This window comes from Seriola dumerili, unplaced genomic scaffold (genome assembly GCF_002260705.1).
Source record: "Seriola dumerili isolate Sdu_G_001 unplaced genomic scaffold, Sdu_1.0 BDQW01000025.1, whole genome shotgun sequence".
NCBI lineage: Eukaryota > Metazoa > Chordata > Actinopteri > Carangiformes > Carangidae > Seriola > Seriola dumerili.
Genome location: NW_019174280.1, coordinates 5529188 through 5551419, shown reverse-complemented (window position 1 = coordinate 5551419; position 22232 = coordinate 5529188). Strand labels below are relative to the sequence as shown.

Below are 22232 nucleotides of genomic sequence, written 5' to 3'. Positions count from 1 at the left end.
TAACATTTATAAACATGAGGGTTTTATGATGGCTCGGTAATGAGGTGTTATAAATCCCAGGGCAGTGGTTCACAGTGCCCCGCGGACACATAAACTGCCGCGAGCACTTTAACAAGGACACAACACGACATGGCTGCTCCCTGCCGTCCCACAGAGACGTCTGGGATCCAGTGAAGCCACTACATAAGTGATTTATGAGCCAATGCTGCGAGTAACAGACATACAGAATGGATTTATAAACTTTATGACATCAACTTATAAACCTGATTCACAAAAAATACACTGGTTAGAAAGATAAACATGTGGCCAAAAGTATATGGACACCCCAATATTAAACTCATATGTGATTGTTGAAATGTAATGCTGTTTCCTATCAACATAATAAGATGTGTTTTTAATTAACATATCTTCAAACTAAGTCTCAAATTGTTCTTATTCAATGTCAGGAAAAAGATTATTCCCTCAGAGTACGACACTTTGGTTAGAGGTCAAAGAGACACACACCTTTGTTTGTGTACAGGAAACCTCTACAAGATGCCGTTAAATAGCGAAGAAGTAAACACTGATTTGAAGCACAAGACATGACATGTTTTTTTTTTTAATATTCAACCAATATTGGAATTTTAATTAGAGGGATTTTATAGCTTTAAGGGGCTATTTGAATGTTTTGCTACTGCTACATAGCCAATGTTAGCACTAACAGCTGTTTACTTACCAGTCAAGAAAAAAACGTGAGTTCAGTATCAAACTTCCTCATAGTATTATCACCTCTTGTATTGTAAAAGACAACGGCAAAGAAAACTTACGAAAAGCCCCTTTAAATCTAAACACTTGTGGTACCTAGGTGGTGAACACTGGTAGATGGTGTGCCTGAGGGTCCTTTTGGCCCCACACCTTGAACGGTCATCTTGACCAGCGACGATTTAATAAGCAGGAATGAGTTGACGGACTTCCCACATCACCTCACCTGTGTATGACCCTGCCTCAACTGCTGCAGCTGCAGTGTGTGTCCACACTATTGCTATTGCAGTGCTGCTACTGTCAGCCCTATCTCTCTACATTGAGTTTGTTTTTGATAATGGTCATGAGTAATAATTGTTACATGATAATTATCCATCGTTAATGAGCGGTCGGAGAAGTGAAGAGTTGTAACCAGAAAAGCAGCCACATGAGTTTTGTTTACCCTGGTTCAGAGGAAGAAGGGGAGAGAGAGAGTTAGTGAGAGAGAGAGACACTGAGACGTAATGTTCTGTTAACTTATTGACATAATATAATCATAACCTGCATCTGCTATGACTATATAGTTCACACGTAGCCTCCACTTTCTCCTGTAATAACAAGCAATTGCTAAAATAATTTATATATTTATAATTGAACTTTTTTTTTCACATTGTTTTGTTGAGTCAGATTTTTGTGTGTTGTAATCTGGATCATTTTCCTCCCAGATGAACATAGTGGCAAATTTATAACTAGTCTGGTACCGTTACATCAACAAACAGGGTTAGCCTTGGGCCACAGAACACTGCACTGCAAGTCCTGCTGCACTTTGTACACCCACAATCTACACTCATTATCTCCCTACATTTGTTGTGCGGTACAAAAACGCAGCTGTTCATTGAACATTATCCACGGAGGAATTTCTTATCCTTTCAAATGTATTTGGCAAAATGATGCAGTTGAATATAAACATGATTTTTAGGAGACAGGGTTGTAGAGGCCAAACAGAAACCATGAGAGATAGAGATGGGCGGACGGACGGATGGATGGACGGACAGATGGATGGATAGATAGATAGATAGATAGATAGATAGATAGATAACAATTCAGTTCCCTAACAGATAAGTGATGTAAGAAAGAACCAAAGAGAGGAAAAACAACAGCAATGAAGTGCTGTTTGAATGATGCTTGTGCAAGGAAAGCCATTAAGCAGTGGGTCAATAGTGGAGGACAAGCAGCCTGAGTATTAAACTGATCATGACATCGAGCTAAAGGCAGACAAGGCCTCTGAAGACTTCCGTTTGGCAGCACTTTATTCATCTGCTGCAGCGTCTTTTCATTAAGCACGGGACATAATAGATGATCCATTGATTGTCTCTTTCTCTCTTTCTCTCTCTCTCTCTCTCTCTCTCTCCCTCTCTCCCAGTGTCAGTATGTCACTCTGTCTCTTCCCGGGTTTCTCCGCTGTCAAAAAGTCTGCCACATTTCAGAGTTTCTGACAGTAGCGAGCGATCAAAAACAAACATCTATCTTTATTAAAGTCCACTCTAAGCCACGGGAACAAGATCGGTTTTGTCTGTTCATCACGTCACCGCCTGGCTTAGAAGGAGGTTGGGCTCGACTGCTGCTGCGAATGAAGCAGCAGCTCTCTCGCGTCTTTGAAAAACCCACAATTCAGATTATTTTTTCATACGGTGCATCGGTAAAGAAAAAGCTCAGGTGAGGGCGGGGATGATGAAGTTTTGCCCTGAAGAAGTTTGCCAGTGATGCTGCTGCCATGTTTGACTCTTTCAACATTTCCACTGAATCTCAAGGTACATCTGAGCTTTTGTTGTGGATACACAACACAGTGAAAGCTGTACTCACAGAGTGTTGGGCGTCAGATCAGCAGCTGCAGTATGTTACAGGCATGGTGTTGGTGTGCTGTGCCTTAGTGTGCCTCAGGACACAATAGTGTACTTGTAAAAATGTAAAAACTGATGTTAGTCTTGCAGGGTTTCCCATAAAACTACCACCTGTCATTTTCATTTTTCAGTTGTTTCATACCTTTATGCTAAGCTAAGCTAACCGGCTGCTAGCTGTAGCTTCATAGATAACATGACAGACGTGAGAGTGGAATCAATCTTCTTGTCTCGGCATGAAATTGAATAAGCACATCCAAAAATGTGAAGTTTGATGTGTAAAAAGTGTTCATTTAAAGTGTAGCGTCGAACTAATTTCTTTATGATGTCCAGGTTTTAAGATTTTCTTTTTCTGAGATTTTTGCTTCCACCTAAATGCCGCCCACCCAGAGGCCCTCAAACGCACAGAGCTGTCATTTAATTGCTCAGTGTATAAAATGTCAGAAGACGTCAAAAGCAACACATTAACATGTTCAGACTGCTTAGTGAAAAACCCAAAGGGAGAGAGATGTTGAGATTACTACCATAGAAAAGACAGGGAACTGGCAAATATTCATATTTGAGAAGCTGGTGCCAGTGATTTCCTTTTTATTTTTTGGGCATTTTTCCATTTTTTCCTCCATCGCAATACAAAGGAGGTTTAATTTTATGTGTGCTGCATCAAAAAAGTCATCAACAAAAGTCTCTCACCAGCAACACACTATCAACAGTATGTTCAAGAAAGTGTATAAGCTCATTTCTCAATATGTCACACTATTCCTATGATCAACTAACCTGAGAGTAACTTTGAAATGTGACTAATTACTTCTATAACTCGTTTGGTACTTTGCCCGCGGCCCCCCATAGTCTAGGATCGCCACTGTAGTATATCGGATCAATCAAGTAATTATGATGTATGTAAGTTATGATTAATAAAACACGACCTATGACTCGTGATCATTATGTTATCATAATAAGTACAGTGTGTATTAAATCATGACAAATGACTCAAAAACACACTGACAGACACAGTGTTTGATGACACCGGTTCATTAACATACAGCATATCTCATTAACTGACATCTGTCGACACATTAACACCTTAACTTATATTTAACTCTAAATCAGGTGTGAAATGGCACATGACGAATAATTAGTCACTATTTTTATGTGGATCATACTGAGCTGTTACTGGCGAGGCGTCATTATTTTAAGACCATTTTACCATTATATTGCCTGCACCATTAGCTCATGAATAACACAAGCATTGGAATGATCACATTCAGAGCACATATTCACATCCATATGTTGTAACAGGAGCTGTGCATTGTGTCGGGAACAACACTGGTGAATGAAGGAAGATATTAACATAAACATTTGTAAGTAACAGGTGGATAGTTTACCATCATTGATTGTAAAATGACCATAAACTAGAGGAAATGTAATAGGACCTATATCACTTTAGCAGTTAGCTGGTTAGCATCTAGTGTAGCTAATAATATGGCATATGGATGTGAATATTAATGTAAGCATGCTCTGAATTGATAATGTTTTGTTTTTTATTGTGTCTAGCTCGTGTTACTCATATATTAATCATGCAATGGCGCAAACACTCAAAAATATTGTCACCATATATATTACACAAAGGAGGTGAAAATTAATTATTGATTATGCGCCATTTTCCACAACTCAAAACTCTCACATATGTGGGGACAAATCATTAGAAATTGGTTCATTAACATAGTTTCTACCAGTTTTTTCTTAAGTAAATTGTAAAATTCACTACATAGTTCTTGACTTAAAGCAAATACTCGTTAACTATTAATTAGAAGTCAGTTTCCCGCAAATCTCTGATCTTTTGCCACAGCGTGCCCCACTGCTCTGTGTGTTTTTCATAGGATTTTAATTGGACGGATGCCACTTCCTCACTGTATTCAGTCAGTGCTCGATGCTCCTAAAGCGCTGATGTTTTAATGCTTCTGCTGCTGTCTGTTACTGCTTGATCATATCCTCTTAAGTGCACTCTTACTGAATAAATTTAACAGCAAAGTCTCAGCTCTTCAGTCACAGCGACGCACAACGACAACACTCCTGGGAGGCTACGTTTATTTGGGCTGCTTGTGTCAACACCTGCAGTGTACCTTTTATGATCCTGTAACTCTTTACTGATTGCCTCTATCAGACAGCTCGTAGGTGGCGTAGTGGTATATATGCGCGTGTGTATACGTGCGTGTGTGCATGGCTGTCTCTAAAAGGTCCGTAGCAATTTCACCACGCATTAGGTGTGATTGATAAACCGCACGCTGCCACACACCTCAGAGCTGCAGGTGTAAAAAAAAAAAGAAAAGAAACAGTCAACACATGTATCAAGAACCCAGGGAGAGCGGCGTGATTCTGTAGGGTTGATGCGATATGACAAGGGAATAATAATGAAACGCAGCTGCTGTCTTACCACTGACCTGGATTGATACATTACAACTGTGATACAGAGGCAGTCAATCCTCCCAACGCGGCGGGTTCTCTGTTGAAACGTGTTACGTCTAATCCCATTTGTCAACAGCAAAGACAAACTTAGATTTTAGGGTCATGGCGTCGAACAACACGTTCAAACATCAAGATGGCAGCCACTCAGGATGGCTTTACACACAGTGTGTGTGTGTGTGTGTGTGTGTGTGTGTGTGTGTGTGTGGGCATAGACACGTAGGTCAGCGCTGTAAGTGAGTGATGTGCTTTGGACTGTCAGCGTGAGTTACTGTAATAAGAAATCACAACCAAAATGTCCCGTGCATACAAACATTTTTAGTTTCTTGTGAGTTTATCCCCTTCCTGCCACAGAGGCCTCAACATGAAAAGTCTTCCCGCTGCACGTCTCCACTTTCTGTGGCAAGGCAGACATAAATAATACACATTATCAGTTTCCTTATTGTTTGTCTTTGATGCAGGAGCAGCCTCCTTCTGTCAACCTAGCTCTTGCCTCGTTTTCTTCGCTGGCTTTGATGCACATTTAACGAGGTTATAACCAAACATTATTAGTATGATAGGTCCATGACGCATGTGCCGTGTATTCAGTGGTTTTTATTATTGATGTTTGTGTAATGAGAAGCCGCTGGGTTTTTGTCCTCTGGGCTGATCACAATGCCAAAGATCTGTGTGAAGAAACATCTTAATGAGAGACGGACCCTAAAACAGAATTTTTTTTAAGTATCGCAGCATTGATCGTGGATCTTTTGGTCAAGATTTTTTTTAAATAAACAACTATAACTCACTGTTGTTACAAAAATAAATTAGCTGCTAATCTGTGATAGAAGCCCGCAGTTTTCCCTCCACAGAGGTAGATTAAAGCGTTTGGCTTCTTTTTTCCTTTTTTTCTTTACACTGTCCAAGTTGATAGAAAAAAAAATGAAAAAGAACATGGCTTTCTCTTTTTGGGTAGGTTCCCCATTCAATGTGTTTCCTTGGCTGAGACAGCCAGCACACAGATGATAACAGATGATAGGACACAGAGCCTTTCCATGACCTTCCAAGCATTCAACTCATCTGACTTTGATGTGTAAAGTAAACCGATGAATGGAGGAGCGGCTGTGCTTTAATTCTGTTCTAAATTACAAACTCAAATGAGTAGAGCATTAAATGAACAATGCCAAGGTGCAAGGGCCCACGCTCTATTCCCATGACACAACAGTGCCACCTACTGGTATGTGCTTGTGTGATTATGTGTGTGTCCAGCTGAGTAAAGGCAAGTTATTCCCCCCTTTTTTTCCCCCACAGTATTAACAGGTGTGTGTGTGCATGTGCGTGCGTGTGTGTGTGTGTCTATACACTAAAAGATCCTCAGATGTGTTTGAAAGTATGTTAAACTACTCTGCTGTGAATAATAGTGTCTCTGATATATTTTTTTTCCACAAAAAATCAATAAACTATCAAAAACAATCTTAAAATTGCATTTATGCTTTCTCCTTTATTGTAAAAACCATAACCTATGAAAATGAAAATACTTAAAATTTCTCCTAAATCTCTGAAAAGTCCATTGTGAGAGCTCTGGAGGTTGCATACTGGACCACAACTGCCCTCCATACTAGCTGTGCTGGCAATAAATCTTGATTATATCTACTCAACTTAAACTTCAGCAGATGAATGTGAAAACAGTGTCTCGTGTCAAACTCATCTGCACAGTGACACACAAACATCCAAGTGAAGGAACTAAAAGCAAAACAAAGATTTTCATGAAATCAAAGCTTATTCTTGAGACTATTTATGGATTTTTTTCTGGAATAGCCATTCAGTGTATTTACATTCAGGTCTTACCTCTTCATATAGTATTTGTTTTATTGTTAGTGTTGAATCACCTATCTAAACATGAGGGATTCACAGGAAAATGTGAAAGGACTGCACTTATATAAGGCTCTCCTAGTCTTATCTACCACTCAAAGCGCTTTACAGTACCTTTCACCATCCACCCATTCATTCACACATTCATACACTGATGGAGCAGAGATCATGGGCAGTTTATAATTCAGTATGTTACCCAAGGACACTTTGACATGTGGACTGGATTGGGGATCTAACCACAGACCTTGTGATTAGTGGACGACCCACTCTACCTCTTGAGCCACAGCTGCATGTATATATGGAAGCCACTACAATTTTATCTCATCAGTAACAAACAAATTGGCAAACAGAAAAAACAAACAGAACATTTCCTACTGCCGCTGCTTCACATTAAATCCATTCAGCCAGAAAAACTTTTATCGTGAAGTAGCCCCAGGAAACGTAATGTGTTTGTCACTGAAGTTAGCGCTGACCTTTTCTACTGCAATTTTTGTGTCAAGTGCAATTTTTGTATTAAAAATGTATTGTAACTTCCTCATTTTGTCACTTGTTTTCACGGTTGGGCAAGTTACACAAAAAAAATTACTTAATTACTCATTACACAATAAGGAAGTAATGACATTACAAATTACTGAACAGAAAAAGTAGCTTCATCAGAGGTGCCTTTAAACAACTCCAAAGCCTTCACACCCAGATGTCACATAGTCTGTATTTAACATGTGGAAATAGAAAATTAGACATTAGGGTTTAACAAGCAGTCAGCCTACGTCCTGGAGATATTTAATGACCATCAGCAGCGCGATTAACGTTAGCTCATTGACTGACTGCACTCATCTCTCCAGTCCTTCCCTCACAGTGAAGCTGTGGAGGTCAATCACCCAGAGAGGCTAACGTTAGCAATCCAGCTAAAAAGAAACAACATGTAAATGAGACAACTTTTACCAGGAGCCATATTTCTCCGTGTTTTCGGTAAAGGCTACCCGGCTAGTAGGCTAGCCGCTTCCCTACACCTCCAGCTCCTGTGCCAAGCTAACACGTACCACACACTGGCCACTAAACCCAGAGACCAGACTGACATTAACCCATCTAACTCCCATCCCATCTAACATAGTAGGTGTTCATAATGTGTATAGTAATCTAGCTTTTAATGCTACTGATCTGTTGCTATGGATTTGTTCCTGCGCTTCCTTTTGTCGGACCAACAAGATTTGTCTTAGCTTTGACAGTGCTTTGTTATGCACAAATGCCCTTTTAAGTGTCACTGTGGAAACATGCTGTCCTTCGCATAATGACAGAGAAGACATGAAAGCCTTCAGATATACATGGCCTTATGTTTATGACTTAATCTGTAATTGTGAGCCCAGGGAGGAATGCAGAGACGGATGCAGGCTGAGCAGCCAGTGACAGCAGCAGCCAGCTGCATCCTTCTAACTTCTTTAGTGCTGCTGCCCGAATTGGACTGTTGTATCTTCATCCATCACTGTTACAGTAACAAGGGGAATGCATGCAAAGTTTTATGCTAGCAAACAGGATACGGTTTCTCCTTTCACTCCCATTCACTGGTCCCCAGATTCTAGATAAATTGTGATTCACTGTGTCTTGTCAGGTAATGATTGAAAAGAATGAATGATGTTGTTTGCCATCAGGGAAATGTCTTATCAGGCATCTGACTTTACTGACTGTTGTAACTCCTTGTGTTTTGTCATCTTTGTCTCTCTATATCTGATTTCCATCAGGAGATAAATTATTTGAGCTCTGGAGAGCTTGTTTGATTGGTTGTGTTCATTTGTGCAGGTAAAAAGGAAGAATTTTGCACCAGATGCATCAGCTGCACTGAAATATCTGTTTTCATTCTTGATCCACCTACACAAAATGACCACATAGCAGGGTCAGTTTAAGGGTTGTATTGACATTTGATAGCCTGCTGCAGTTACTCATACTAAAAAAGCCAAGCTCATCAAAATCAAAGTCAAGGTTTTTTTTAGCAACTTAGGGGGGCAGCAGAAACAAGCTGTGAATACGAGGTTACCATATGACTTTTAGCTAGGATAGTGAATGTGCAGTCGCTTATTTACACATTCAGTTCATACATTAATTTGCTGTCATGTTTCTAACCACTTGATTAATGTAGTCCAATATTATTTCTCCTTTCAGTTCTGGTTTTCATCTGCGCTAACTCCTGAGGGAAATATCTGGCTCTTTAGCTAAATGCTGTGTTCACCAGCTAGTCGCTGAATTTGTCTGCATTTCTGTGCTCGGTAGGAAGCTTACAGCTGGTTTATTAGAACTTATTTGCTAAAAACAGCTGCCTGGTTGAAAAACAGTAAAGTTGCAAACCAAAAAATAAAACAAAACTGAGCTGAAAGAGACTAAATGCTCCATGGAGCTGATAGAAACTGCGCAGTGGGTAACAACCGTCTGTGGATTTGTCGCTTCAAACAACCCCTTTCACATAGACGTCATTATTTGAACCATTGTTAATACAAAAATGTTGATTATAGCAGCTTTAAGTGAAGTTATCAGATTTGTTTTGTGTGCAGTGACATTGCGCGTGTCTTTAGCACTTTATATAACAACCAGATGACAGAAATGCAGCAAAGTACACCTTTCTACTATTATTCAGAAAAGTCATAGGTGTGATCAAGCCATATGACAGCTGATGTGAGAACAAACAGAATTTTTAGGTAGTTCTTCCTTCAGATTGCTGCAGTCTGTGTTCTGAATGTCATGCATGTGTTGAACACTGGAATACACAATGTGTGATGTCAAAAAACCTGAGAACACCCAGTTATCTCATCAGTTTGTTTTTATGTCTTTTCCCTGCCTTTGTCTGTCAGTCAGTCTCACTGCAGTGAGACGCCGTTTCTTCTCCCATCACATCCGACAGAATGAGCCGCGTGAGAGAGCGTCAAACTAAAATAACTGGCGTTAGGACTTGCACGCCCTCAACCTGGCGGTGTATGCATTATAGATGCCCACTTCACAATGTGTCACATCATGTCTTGATTTGCATGCGTACCACGCATTTGATCTTCTTCAAGCAGGAATAATAACCAAAGCGGAGAGATCTGAGAGATTTTCACTAGAAGAAGAGAGAGAGTCGTGGAGCTCGACACTAATGAACACATCTTTGTGCAGAGGCTCAGAAATAATGTTGAGTTTGTGCAGTGAGGAGGGGGAAGCATACTAGAGTGCAGACTGAAATTTGCCTGTATAATTGAACTGTATAAGACACACTTTGCAATAACAAATGTTACTTGTAGTTTCCTTTACAGTGTTTGGCATGCAGAAAATTTAAATATGTGCAGAAAACACTATTTAACATGCAGCCATGACCATCTACACCTTTGTAAATACACACAGGCCAATCTGTTTACTCCATTAGCAATACTGTCAGCCAGTTTACATTGTAGCATCCTGGGAGGTGGAAGCCTCCCAGGATGCACCAGGGCTTTTGTGTTGAGCGATGTGGCCTGCTAGGTTTCTGTTTCTGGTTTCTGTTTTCATACAGTTACATGTAAATAGGGGTTAGACAGCGAGTGATGCTGTGCGCACGATTAGTGCAGATGATTTCAGAGTTCTCCTCAATGTGACTGCATAGATGCATCTGCTGCACTACTGACCTTGTGCCTGTTGCTACCAGTAAAGATGCCGCAATCAAGGTAAAATCTGCTCTCTACTCGTTCACTGTAACGTAATCGTGTTTTAATCGCCTGTTTGTTGCTTATTGTTTTGTACAATCCCCATTAGCTTCTGCTGATGCGGTTACTGATTTCTTAATACACATAAATATACATGGAGAATATAAATCTAGATATTAACAATTATGTTTGAGGAAAGAAGATAATGAGGAATATAACATTTGCCAATTAAAATAATAACACCATGAGAGATAAGTTAGATGTGTACATTAGACCATACTAACCAATAATATATTTCACTTGCAGAATGTATTTAACATAAGTAAAAGGCTCCAATGTGAGAAAGCTACGTATAAAATAATGAGATTAAACTAATTTGTTTTCATATTTTTGCTAATACATAATTGATCAAGTTGTAATTCTATTTTTTTTATTTTTTTTATTCATTGATTTATTGTCACTACGGTATTATTTATGTGTGTGAATCTTCTCTGTGTTTAATATACATACAGCAAGTTTGTATACTGAAAAAAGCAAAGAGGTATGATCATAAAAAGACATAACTGACTCTTCTTGGCTGATGTTCTCAACATTATACTTAGAGGAAAAGGGTCTCTCAGTGACGTATTCAATGGCTTACTTCTTACAGACATATATATGCAGTCCATATTTCCAGTATTTTGCACTTTTGCATTAAGGGAAATTTATTTATACAGTTTATTTAATTGAAAATTGTCCAGTTGTCCTTTGATGGAGGGTTTAGCTGCAGCCATTTCTGTGTGTTGGCTTTCTTGCGAGCAGCCAGGAGTGTTGGCTTGGTCAGGATGGTATTTTATACCATATTCTAGTATTTTGCCCAGGTGTAACACGACAAAAAGGCAATAACTTTTGATTGCACAAAGGTTCATTATTTCTTTAGCGATCTCTTGCCACTATGAAAAAATAAAGGTCAAGCCCAGTAAATATGAAAATAGTCTGCCACTTTAAACACATTGCTTCTGTCATTTATCCTGACCCCGTGGACCCCTTTGAATAGATTTCAATTATTCAGTCACAAAATATTAAATCATTTTCTTCCAGCAGGACTCTCTTCAGGACCTTGACTTTGTGTCTCAGTCTGGCTTTCCCTGGTGTCTTTCCAGTCATCCTCAAATGTCTTCAGGCCTGATTCTCTACAACTGACAAAGACAGTGGTGTTGTTTTGGATTTTTGTATTGTACATTTATGATATTAGATGCTTCTGAACCAAGTAAGGTTCACTATCCTCCATTTGTTTGGTTTCTTTTTGAAGTAGTCTGTGACCTGCAGATATCTGACGAAATCTTTCTTTTCAAGCTTATTAAAGGTGTAAAGACTGTGCACCATTATATTGCAGTAAGCTGTTACACTTTTATGAGCTCAATGCCTAAACTGTATTTCAGGTCCTGAGGGCTTAAACTCTGCGTCGAACACCCCCCACTTCACTGAGAAGTATGCAGGTCTTAAACCACACCCTGAGGACTATACCTCAGTCTGTTTATTGAAAGGGTGATTCAGATAATAATTCCGGTGTCTTTAATTAACCGATAAAGACTCTGCTGGTAAATCAGATTGTATTCATTCCAAATCTTTCCTTTTATCTGAATAACCTGGATTGTAACAGTGTGTAATGCAAATAAACAACAGGACTCTTCTGGTCTAGTCTGGTTTTGACACTTTGTCAATGTTAGAGTGATATTGACGAGGAGGAGCTAGTGTAGTAGCTGTGTTTTAGTTGAGTTCTGTTATCTGCGACCAAAAACCGAGCAGTGTTCAAGGTGTGTCGGGACACATTAGCTTAACTCTGGGTACTCAGCACAGCTAACAAACTAATACTAACCGAATATATCAGGCTTGCCATTATTTGTTAGCCTGAAGCTACAACATTTCGCAAGCACGTGCTACACTGGTGAATAAATACACAGCAGCAACAGCTTTCCTACACACAGACACTGTTTCCAGTCTGATCTTTGCAGTGTTAACAGCAAGGCTGGAGCCAGGAACTGGGAATTAGCCAGGAAACCGCCATCAGTGACACAGTCCTGTATAATAATGAAACACTGTTTGCTGTTTGAGAAAGAACATTAATTAACAAATAGATATTAAGTAAATTTAAAAAGTAATGTACAGTAAAAAATAGTTTTCACCATATTTTTTGCGTCTTCTTTTGTCTTTCCCTGCCTCTATGTAAAAATGTATAAAAACTGCTTACTCAGGACACATGCAGGATATGTTCAGTAATATTATACAATATATAATCACTGGGAGAGAAAAAGTAAAAGTAATGCTCACATCATTCATGTGAGCATTAAAACCATGGTAAGACAAAGATTAAAATTCAGAGTGAAAAACTGTCTATGCATTTCATAGTATCCTCGAAATAGTTCTCTGTAATTCACTATGAAACAGAGTCCAGTGAAAAACTGGGAAGCTTTAGGTTAGTGAAAGTATGTTCATGATGTTCAGTTTGAGGTCACAGTGAGTCAGGAAGCAACATTTTCAGAGAGAAGAAGTAAAAATATATGAGGGTATTTGAGGATATTATCTTCTCTAGTAGACTCAGTTGTTTCTCTGTTTGTCTGGTCAAACCTCACAAGGCCTCCTTCCTATTGATCAGTCAAGGAACGTACCAGTAGTTGTGCATCTATAAGTCCATTTACTACAAATCACTTGTAAACAATGTTCAGTTTTATTTATTTGGTTTATTTTCATCCAAGGTTGCTGTCGTTTTTCTATTGATTTCTGCATAATATGACAATACGACATCTTATCGTTAAGAGGTAATGCAGTGAATACCTTTCAAATTATTCTGCACTTTAACTGCATTGCTGCGCCAAGATAATGTAACTTAATGTTGACTGTGATTGATTACACAACTCAAGCAGGTCTCAAGAGTCTGCTAATTGATTTCCATGCTGCACAGGAATTAATAGAAAGCTATATCTGAAAAGTACACCCCAAAAATGTAAAGTTGAACAGCATGCATTCAAAAGTAGTTCAAAATTGATAAGCACTGTATGTGATTTTTTTAGTTATGAAGTTAAAACTTTCTCGCTGAGTGCCAGTCAGCTAAGAAATGACCAGTGCATCTTCTGATCTAATTCAGTGCTGCCCAGTCCTCCACAGTACCTGTTTGTGTCCAGCAGACTGGACAGATTGGACGTGTTTCAGCCCGCTAAAGGGGCTGCCCACTCAGCTTTCTGAATCACACACTTCTTACTCATGTCCTCCACAGAAGCCAGTGTGTGTGTGGGCGCTGACAGGGGAGACAAAGTATATGTGCACTGATTGTGTAAACACCTCTACAGCAACTCCTCTGTTGACAGGTCAAAGGACGAGGAGTCGAGTGAGGGTGATGGCCATCAGGTTACACATCCTCTCTCTCTCTCTGTCTCTCTCTCTTCATGTGAAACTTAACTCTTAAACTGCTGAGATTTAGATGACACTGACCTACATGACCCTTAGCTGCCCCACATGACTTTATTTGTAAAGAAAACATAATTTATTAATATTAGTATTTCAGAAAATAAATCAAAGCTAAATTTATGACCAAATATAGTTCAGGTAAGCCTGAATGAGATATGAGAAAATTATAACTCACCAAGGATGATATGTAAACTTGAATACAATTACTTAATCATACTTAAATATTTTTAAACTATTTATTGTGTATTTGAGTTCGAAAAATATATATATCACGATCACTTTTTCTGTATTATCTTCTATTGAGTCTCTTTAAAGACATTTTTATGGAGTTACTTCCACCAGTGACACGAACAAGTACATTTACAAGTGCTACAACACCAGTGTGATGGTTAAAAAGTCAATGATGATGACACTTATGATCATGATTCTCATTTTTCTGCTGTGTGCCTTTATGTTGCTGTGGGGTTGTTGATTTTGCCCATGAAGAAGATGTTCCCAGTGGAGTTCTCCAGGATGAAAAACAAGAAGGGCCTGTCAATTCTGACAGTCTGCGGCGGAATGGACAAGATCAAATACGTGAAAGTGGTGCCTGTTGCCTCTGTTCCCACCTCAGTGACGCTCAGCGCTGCCTTGTGAGACGCCTGTGGAGAAAAAAGGAGGTAGTCAAAGTGTAGCTTGAAACTGTGGGGGCTAAAGGGTGTACACTGTAAACATTGTTCTGCAGTTGTTCCTGAACCACTGCTAATGCAGTGGAAAAGGAGTTGTTGTTCATTAGAATTTAAATTCCCATAACAAACATAAGAAGAAATGTTTTCTGATTCTACCTTTGTGACTTTGAGCATGGCTGTTTCGGACACTCCGGAGAAATCAGCGCGGTCCTCATAAGCATCAGTTATGCCCATTGCTTTCAGTGTGTCATCCAGGGAGGTGTCCACAGAGATGTAAAACTTTGGCAAGTACAGATCTACATATCTGTTAAACACAGAACATCACCAACATCAGAACAACAGAAATATACAGTTTAATAACACCTTGTCTAATCAAATTAAACTGTGAGAACCATGAACACATCATTTGTTGAAGTAAATCAAACACATCTATTCCGGTCATTGTTTTCCCAATGGCTACGTCATCCAGGTTACATTGATCCGATCACTAGGTGCGTTTCCGTTAACCTGCTTATTTGAAATTGCGAACTAAAAACCAAGTAACGGAAACATTTGAATTTTGGAGAAAAAAAAAACTCTCAAATGTCGCAAAAAAATGTATATGCTCGCATGAGGTGGTTTTTCAGACCATTTGACAAAATGTTTTGCAAAAGTGAAATGGAAAGAATTTTTCCACATTTAAGTCACATGACATGACTTGAGCAGTCACATAACTATTATCTCCCAAAGATCCCTGATATGTAGCCGCTGCCAGATATAAGGGGTTTGCCTTCCCGTCATTACGTGCACCAGACGCCCTCGTCACCTTCATTTAAATACTACAACTGCTACTGCAGTGGATGCAATCGTCCCAATGATTAGCAGATGCTGGAAATCCATCGCCATGTTTAATAGGAATGATATCGCAACAAGAGAAAACCAAACTTTATTCACATAACATCACTCAATGGAAACACGGACCATTCGCAATTGTGTTTTGTTGAAATCATGTGCAAAACTGCAAAGGAAATCCAGCTACTGCTTACTATGTTACCTCTCCTGATCCCAACATACACCAAAGCATTCTTAAGTGTACTGTTACTGTATCTATGACAACCAACCAGGTTTGAGGATTCAAAAATGAATAAGATTCCTCTTACGCCATGGAGAGCGAGTCTTGCCAGTGCTTGATGGAGTCCTTGCTGATGTTTCGCTCCACTGTCGTCATCTTGCCTTCATCAGGCATGACGATCATCATGGAGGCGTTGCCCTTATAAGGCACTGTGATGACGGTGGCCTGGTTTCTATCGTCCCTGTAGATCTTGTAGTGACTCGTCCTCGACATCATGTCCACTTGAACTTTGGTGGTCTGGTCCACATGGAAGTCTGCCTCGTCCGTGAATTCCTCGTTGAAGCGTTTCGCCCACTGTCCTGCGTGAGACAGTGCAGACAGGAAGATGACAGTAATGTAAATACTGTATGTCAATGCAAATTATTATTAGTATTTGTTTTAAAATGTTGCAGCATGCTCTACAATTATCATTCTTAACGTTTACATCATTGAAACTGGTTTGTTTTACATGTGGTGAGTTTGTGTCCTTCCCTGGTTGTAAAGCACACAACAAGAAATAGATGCGACGTTGCTTCTTACCTCTGAAGTAGACGTAATTGATAAGCAACATGGCCATGTCAGGGTTCAGCTGCTGTACCACATTCTTTATCTTGTCCTGGGTTTCATTAGCAATGAATCTGTTGATCTCAGCTGCAGCCTCTTCAAGTCTGGTAACATTAACTTTGAAGATGTCGCCGGCGTAGAAATCCTCGACATCCTTCACGAACTTCTCCAGAGGAGTGAATCCTGAGCGCACTGCCACAGCGTTGCCGACATCCAGCTGCTCATCCTCATGGCTGTTGTCAAGCATGTGGAAAAGATGCTGATACGCTTCGTTGACCTGAGTCTGGTTTAAGGCGCTGTAGCCCAAGGTGGAGAAGAGCTGGCTGTGGGTTTCACCATGGGCCCCTGTGGACAGCATGGACAGGGCGGTGGAGATGCCCAGCGGTGAGTAGAAGATGTTCTTCCCAGCTGCAGCCTTGGCATTCAGACTTTTGTAGAGGGCAAAGGCAAAGTCGGCGTTGGGAGCGGACAGCTTGTGGCAGCTCATCTCTCCCTCACTGCTGTGGCTATGGTGGTCGTGGTGGTCGTGGTGGTCATGGTGGTCTGCCCAGGTTACAGCCAGCAGCACTGCTGCCAGAGCACAACTAGCAAAGATACCACGCATCTTAACAGCCTGTCTATAGGAAAAGAAAAAACAGAAAACGTTGTTAGTGGATGTCAAGCACAGCGAGTTATAGTCATATTTCATAATAAACAACCTCATAACCAAGACTGAAAACCGAATAAAACAAAAAAATTATAATTAAAAGAAAATAATACATTTTATATAATGTAATGAATGGAAAGAATAAGAATGACAGCATGTAGTGACTTAGTACTTTTTTAAAAAGAACTGCTAATGATCATCTTACCTCTGAACATTACACACATTACACACATCACCCTAACCCTAACCCAATCTTACATTTTGTCCCTATGTATTCAAAGCTTCACTTCTAAATGTAATTCATTCCAAATGTCCCACACAGTGTACCTCTAAGTCAAATAAAACATTAAGCGTATTTCAGTGAAGAGCCATTAGTCGTACCGTTAGTGTCCTGTTTTTGCTGCAGTTTGGCAGAAACTTCACCATGTCCTGCATGCAGTAGAGTACAAATACAAAAGGGTCAGCTGACGGATCTATTACAAATTAACTAGCATCAGCCTCTTTTTCTGAGAGATTTCTGGCAAGACAATCTTTACTGATGTAACACAACTAACCACACACAGCATGAGCAAAGGACTATGGTGAGTTTGGGCGTTTTTGGTATAAAGCTCAGGCTCTGTAGTGTGACTTCAAATGTGTTGAAGCCCCTGTTGATATTAACCTGAATCTTAATTCTAACCACTGACTTCAGCACAAGACTGGTTCTACATTTGTAAGAAGCACTTTAACCTGACCTTGGAGAGATCAGTGAGTTTCATTAGCAGATAGGAAAACGTGGTGTTGGACACAGCCTGTACTCTGTCTTCCGTTCCTCTGCTGTCTGCGTTAGGACCAAGGGCAGGGCTGAGCTCCTTCACACACACACACACACATATACAGAGAGTGGACAGCAGGGTTAGAATACATTAATCTTTACTGTACGTGCCATAAAACCTTTACAAGTAAAAAGCCAATAAAAGTAACTTATCAAAAGACCCGTTAAACAAACTTGCAGAAGAGCAGTATTTTTCAGCTTTCTCCCATCCAGCACCGCTATGAGTTACCCATAACAAGCTTGTGGGGCCACTAGCAAAGTGCTATGATGCAGCTAAAAGGAAAGCTGAATAAGTATGCATAGCTGAGAAAGCGGTCCTCACTCCCAAACCAGGCACTCCTCCCTCTACCTGCGCTTCCTGGCCAGCAGTGAATCCACATTAGCAGTAAGAGGGAGGAGGACAGAGGATGAATGAGTGAGAGTGACTGATTTTTATGTTCTTTGTCGTTATTAATCTTCACCCAGTGCTTAATGCGGGGAACATTATTACCTCCAACAAGGAGGTTATGTTTTCACATTCGTTTTTGTTTGTTTGTTTGTCAGCAGGATTACACGAAATGTACTAAGCAGATTTGCACCAAACTCGGGGAAGAGGTGGTTCATGCGGTCCCATTAGTTGGTTTTTTTTTTTGCCACTTTCCTAAACATTATGATATAGGGCATTTTTCAACATTTTCACCAGTTTGTCAGGTAAAAAGACAAACATATTTATGCTGTTGAGATCTACGACTTTGTACAATTTGTGCCCCTAAAAAGAAATGCTCTGGTATAAAGGTTGCCTACACACAAGCCTCCATGTGTGACCATGGCTCTTTCAAATTTTAATTGTCAAATGCTCAATCATACAAGCACAATGTGCAAAATTGAGTCGGAGGAAAGAAGGACACAGGAGGAGCAGAAGAGCACTGTCACTTCGTCTTCAACGCGGGGGCAACATGTCGGCTGTAGGTATCCTCATTGTGGATCCTGACATCCTGAGGAAAGACGCTCCCACTGAGCCTCTCTGTTCTGGCTTTCAGGCTGCAGTAGTGTGTTTCTGACTGGAACAGTGAGAAATGGCAGCACTGTTCATTTTGTCAAGTGTTAGTGACTTTTACTTTTACATAACAAACACAAAAGATATTTTTGTCTTTTTTTCCTCATAAAGAAAAAGGTCTATTTCTAAATGTAATTAATTCCATGTCACATATTTAGGAAATTTAAATTTATATATCTAAGAAATTTAAAGCTATATACATAAAACATTCAGCTATATGTCAATAAAGATTAGTGTCCGTTTTGTTGCAGTTTGGCTTCACCATTATAGATACAAGAGGGTCAGCTGACAGTTCATTTAAACAAGCAACAGTCTCTATTTCAGTCCGCTGGTGAGGTACGGTATTTTAGTTGTGTGTTTTCTGATGAGTTGCATTAATGGCGTGTACTCTTACGGTTACATCACACAATAATAACCGTGAAACGATACACCAGAAATTAGAATAGTCATTTCAACACATTTTAATCTGGAAAATCAACTGGTAGCCAATCTAAAAATTTTAGCATTAATAACGTATACCATACAGCCTCAGATAATTAAATCCATGAAATCAAGATTAGATTGAAAGTATAATACATATAGAAATAAATACAAAATGCCAGGTATTGACAAGTCTTTATTTTTTTCACTTAATGTTGAACCACATTGAAACAGCAACACCACAGTAACACGTTGGCTCAGTGTGTTAGCAGATGCTTCATGCGATACGTACGAATGTTCTATATCAACTGGGTCATATATAACAGTCGGCTGGATACAGTATATAATGATGTATTTAGACATTTTCACCCATAGCCAGGTTCAGGTGACAGATGGTAGTAGTAGTGTCATACTGTCAGACTACAAACGAATCAACAGACTAACAGACTCGCTGGCAGATCAGATCACTTATTATCACTGCGACATCTCTACAGGGGCTTTCAGATGCTGAGGTAAAAGACGAGCCAGTGTTCAGAAGCTACTGAAACGTCCTGCAGTGTGAAAACAAACAAATGTAACACTCATCTCCCTAGCGTCTTTACATGGCTGCGGGGTTGTTGATCTTGCCCATGAAGAGGATGCTCTTAGTGGAATGCTCCAAGATGAAGACCAGGAAGGGCCTGTTGAGAATCATGGTGTCGGGCATTCTCATGGGCATGACTTCAAGGGTGGTGCCGCCTGCTGCCTCTGTTCCTGTTTCATCCACGCTCAGCACGGCCTGGTGGGACACCTGCAAAGGAACCAGGAGGAGGCAGTGAGTGTCCAGTTTTATTTCGGCGCACGTCTCTGAAAACTTCAGATGCTACGAGCCAGAAAAGGATCTCTGCAACGTCTACTCTCGTGTGTTCAGGAAAATGTGAATATCCCATCATGAAATAGGTATATTCCTTTATCGCTCTCAATTCTCATATGAAACACGTGAATCCTACCTTTGAGACTTTGAGCTTGACCACATCAGACATGCCAGAGAAATCAGCGTTGTCTGAAAAAGCGTTTGTCATTCCTAATTCTTTAAGCGTGTCGTCCAGGGAGGCATCAGCGGAGATCGAAAACTTTGGCAGGAACAGATCCACAGAACTGAGAAACACAGAATATCAGCAGCGTCAGAATGATACATACCGTTGACTTATGGCTAGTTCACGCAACTTGAGCTGCACCAATTATGGACACATTTTTATCATAGTTTATCTAACTAGTTTATCCAGGTTATTTGCATGCTGTCTCTCTGCAACAAACACTGAGGCATTACCTATAAATATACAAGCAACCACACTGTAAACATATCCACGACATGCAAACGTATTCAAATTCCTCTCTTACTTCCTGAAGAGCTTGTCATGCCAGTCCTTAATGTAGTCCTTGTTGATGGAGCCCTCCACCTCTGCCATCTTGCCCTCATCAGGCAGGACGATCATCATGGAGGTGTTGCCCTTGTAGGGCAGCATGATGACGGTTGTGTGGTTGTCAGTGTCCTGATAGAAGTCGTAACGTCCCATCCTCCTCATCATGTCCACCTGGACTTTGGTGGTTTCGTCCACGGTGAAGTCTGCCTTGTGTGTATGGTTACTATCGAAGGGTTTCTCCCACTGTCCTGTGTGAGACGGTGGAGGTGGAAAGATGAGAGCAATGTAGATACTTTTCATATACTCAAATCATATTGGCGGCATGTTTCCTCATATCTTTCAGACTAGTTATGTCACATATACAGTACGTCGCATGCTCTGTCCTTAAAACAACACAAGGAAATGTGCACAGGAACTTGTGCAGATGGAGTGTCTCTATGTGTTCATGAAAGCAGTTGGCTAATCTGCATGCATGGTCTGTTCTCTTAAAGGCTTTTTTTTTTGTGTCCTACCTCTGAAGTAGACAAAGTTGATCAGCACCATGGCCATTTCAGGGTCCAAGTCCTTCACCATATCTTTAATCTTGTCCTGTGTTTTCCCGGCAATGAATCTGTTGATCTCAGCTGCAGCCTCAACAGGTTTGGTAAAGTCGACGTTGAAGGTCTCACCGGCGTAGAAAGCCTTGACATCCTTCAGGAACTTCTCCAGAGGAGTGAAGCCGGAGCGCACTGCCACAGCGTTGCCGACATCCAGCTGCTGGTCCTCCTGGCTGTGGCCAAGCATGTGGAAAAGATGCTGATATGCTTCGTTGATGTGTGCCTGGTCATGACTGCTGTAGCCCAAGGTGGAGAAGAGCTGGCTGTGGGTTTCACCATGGGCCCCTGTGGACAGCATGGACAGGGCGGTGGAGATGCCCAGCGGTGAGTAGAAGATGTTCTTCCCAGCTGCAGCCTTGGCATTCAGACTTTTGTAGAGGGCAAAGCCAAAGTCGGCGTTGGGAGAGTACAGCTTGTGGCAGCTCATCTCTCCCTCACTGCTGTGGCTATGGTGGTCGTGGTGGTCGTGGTGGTCGTGGTGGTCGTGGTGGTCATGGTGGTCATGGTGGTCTGCCCAGGTTACAGCCAGCAGCACTGCTGCCAGAGCACAACTAGCAAAGATACCACGCATCTTAACAGCCTGTCCTGGGAAAATCAAAGGACGTAAGTTAGTTTTGACCACAGTAGATCATAGTAGTATTTTATAATGTACAACCCTATTCAACATATTTGTAATAAAATTAAACGTTGACAGGTTAATACTTTTAAATTAAACAGGACAAATCAATGATATGATTTGCCTTTCAAATATTGATATATTTTGTCACCTTTTCCACAAAGCTTCTCTTCCATACCCAACCTTTATAAATAAAGGTAAGTCTAAGTTACCCAGTAATTAAAGTTATCTAAAAACCTGAGCATATTCCAATAAAGTGCTATGCTTACCTTTAACGTCCTCTTTGCTGCAGAAAGTTTGCCAGAAACTTCCCCCTTATATACAGGAGCTCCGAGAGTCAGCTGACAGTGTGGTTACAAATTAACCAG

General features: G+C 40.4%; 2 protein-coding genes across 4 annotated transcripts; both read right to left on the bottom strand.

Annotated features, from left to right (window-relative positions):
• Positions 1 to 13832: 13832 nt before the first annotated feature.
• LOC111216470 (alpha-1-antitrypsin homolog) lies at positions 13833 to 17728 on the bottom strand. 3 transcript variants are annotated; one of them, XM_022738014.1, is made up of 6 exons: positions 17714 to 17728; positions 17361 to 17408; positions 16310 to 16950; positions 15819 to 16089; positions 14836 to 14983; positions 13833 to 14652 (listed from the first exon to the last, which is right to left on the bottom strand). In XM_022738014.1, the coding sequence occupies exons 3-6, from the start codon at positions 16935 to 16937 to the stop codon at positions 14461 to 14463; spliced, it is 1239 nt and encodes a 412-aa protein (XP_022593735.1). In that variant the 5' UTR covers positions 16938 to 16950; positions 17361 to 17408; positions 17714 to 17728; the 3' UTR covers positions 13833 to 14460. The 3 variants fall into 3 exon arrangements, with proteins under 3 accessions (XP_022593735.1, XP_022593734.1, XP_022593733.1); XM_022738013.1 differs by lacking the exon at positions 17714 to 17728 and having other exon boundaries at positions 17361 to 17426; XM_022738012.1 differs by lacking the exon at positions 17714 to 17728 and having other exon boundaries at positions 16310 to 16946; positions 17361 to 17418.
• A 1699-nt stretch (positions 17729 to 19427) lies between these two features.
• On the bottom strand, positions 19428 to 22232 carry LOC111240419 (alpha-1-antitrypsin homolog). The gene is made up of 5 exons (XM_022770427.1): positions 22134 to 22232; positions 21165 to 21833; positions 20630 to 20900; positions 20239 to 20386; positions 19428 to 20039 (listed from the first exon to the last, which is right to left on the bottom strand). Exons 2-5 carry the CDS (start codon positions 21817 to 21819, stop codon positions 19848 to 19850), a joined length of 1266 nt encoding a protein of 421 aa, XP_022626148.1. The 5' UTR covers positions 21820 to 21833; positions 22134 to 22232; the 3' UTR covers positions 19428 to 19847.

What these genes read in the sequence shown, in the direction of transcription:
- LOC111240419 (XM_022770427.1), bottom strand. Translation starts at nt 21,819, where the DNA reads ATGCGTGGTATCTTTGCTAGTTGTGCTCTGGCAGCAGTGCTGCTGGCT. An exon ending in CATGACAAGCTCTTCAGGAA is followed by an intron (nt 20,387 to 20,629) that starts GTAAGAGAGGAA and finishes TGTGTTTCTCAG; the next exon opens with TTCTGTGGATCTGTTCCTGC. An exon ending in TCAAGCTCAAAGTCTCAAAG is followed by an intron (nt 20,040 to 20,238) that starts GTAGGATTCACG and finishes GTTCCTTTGCAG; the next exon opens with GTGTCCCACCAGGCCGTGCT.
- LOC111216470 (XM_022738012.1), bottom strand. Translation starts at nt 17,414, where the DNA reads ATGCAGGACATGGTGAAGTTTCTGCCAAACTGCAGCAAAAACAGGACA. An exon ending in GCAAAAACAGGACACTAACG is followed by an intron (nt 16,947 to 17,360) that starts GTACGACTAATG and finishes TCCTATAGACAG; the next exon opens with GCTGTTAAGATGCGTGGTAT. An exon ending in CAAGACTCGCTCTCCATGGC is followed by an intron (nt 14,984 to 15,818) that starts GTAAGAGGAATC and finishes TGTGTTTAACAG; the next exon opens with ATATGTAGATCTGTACTTGC.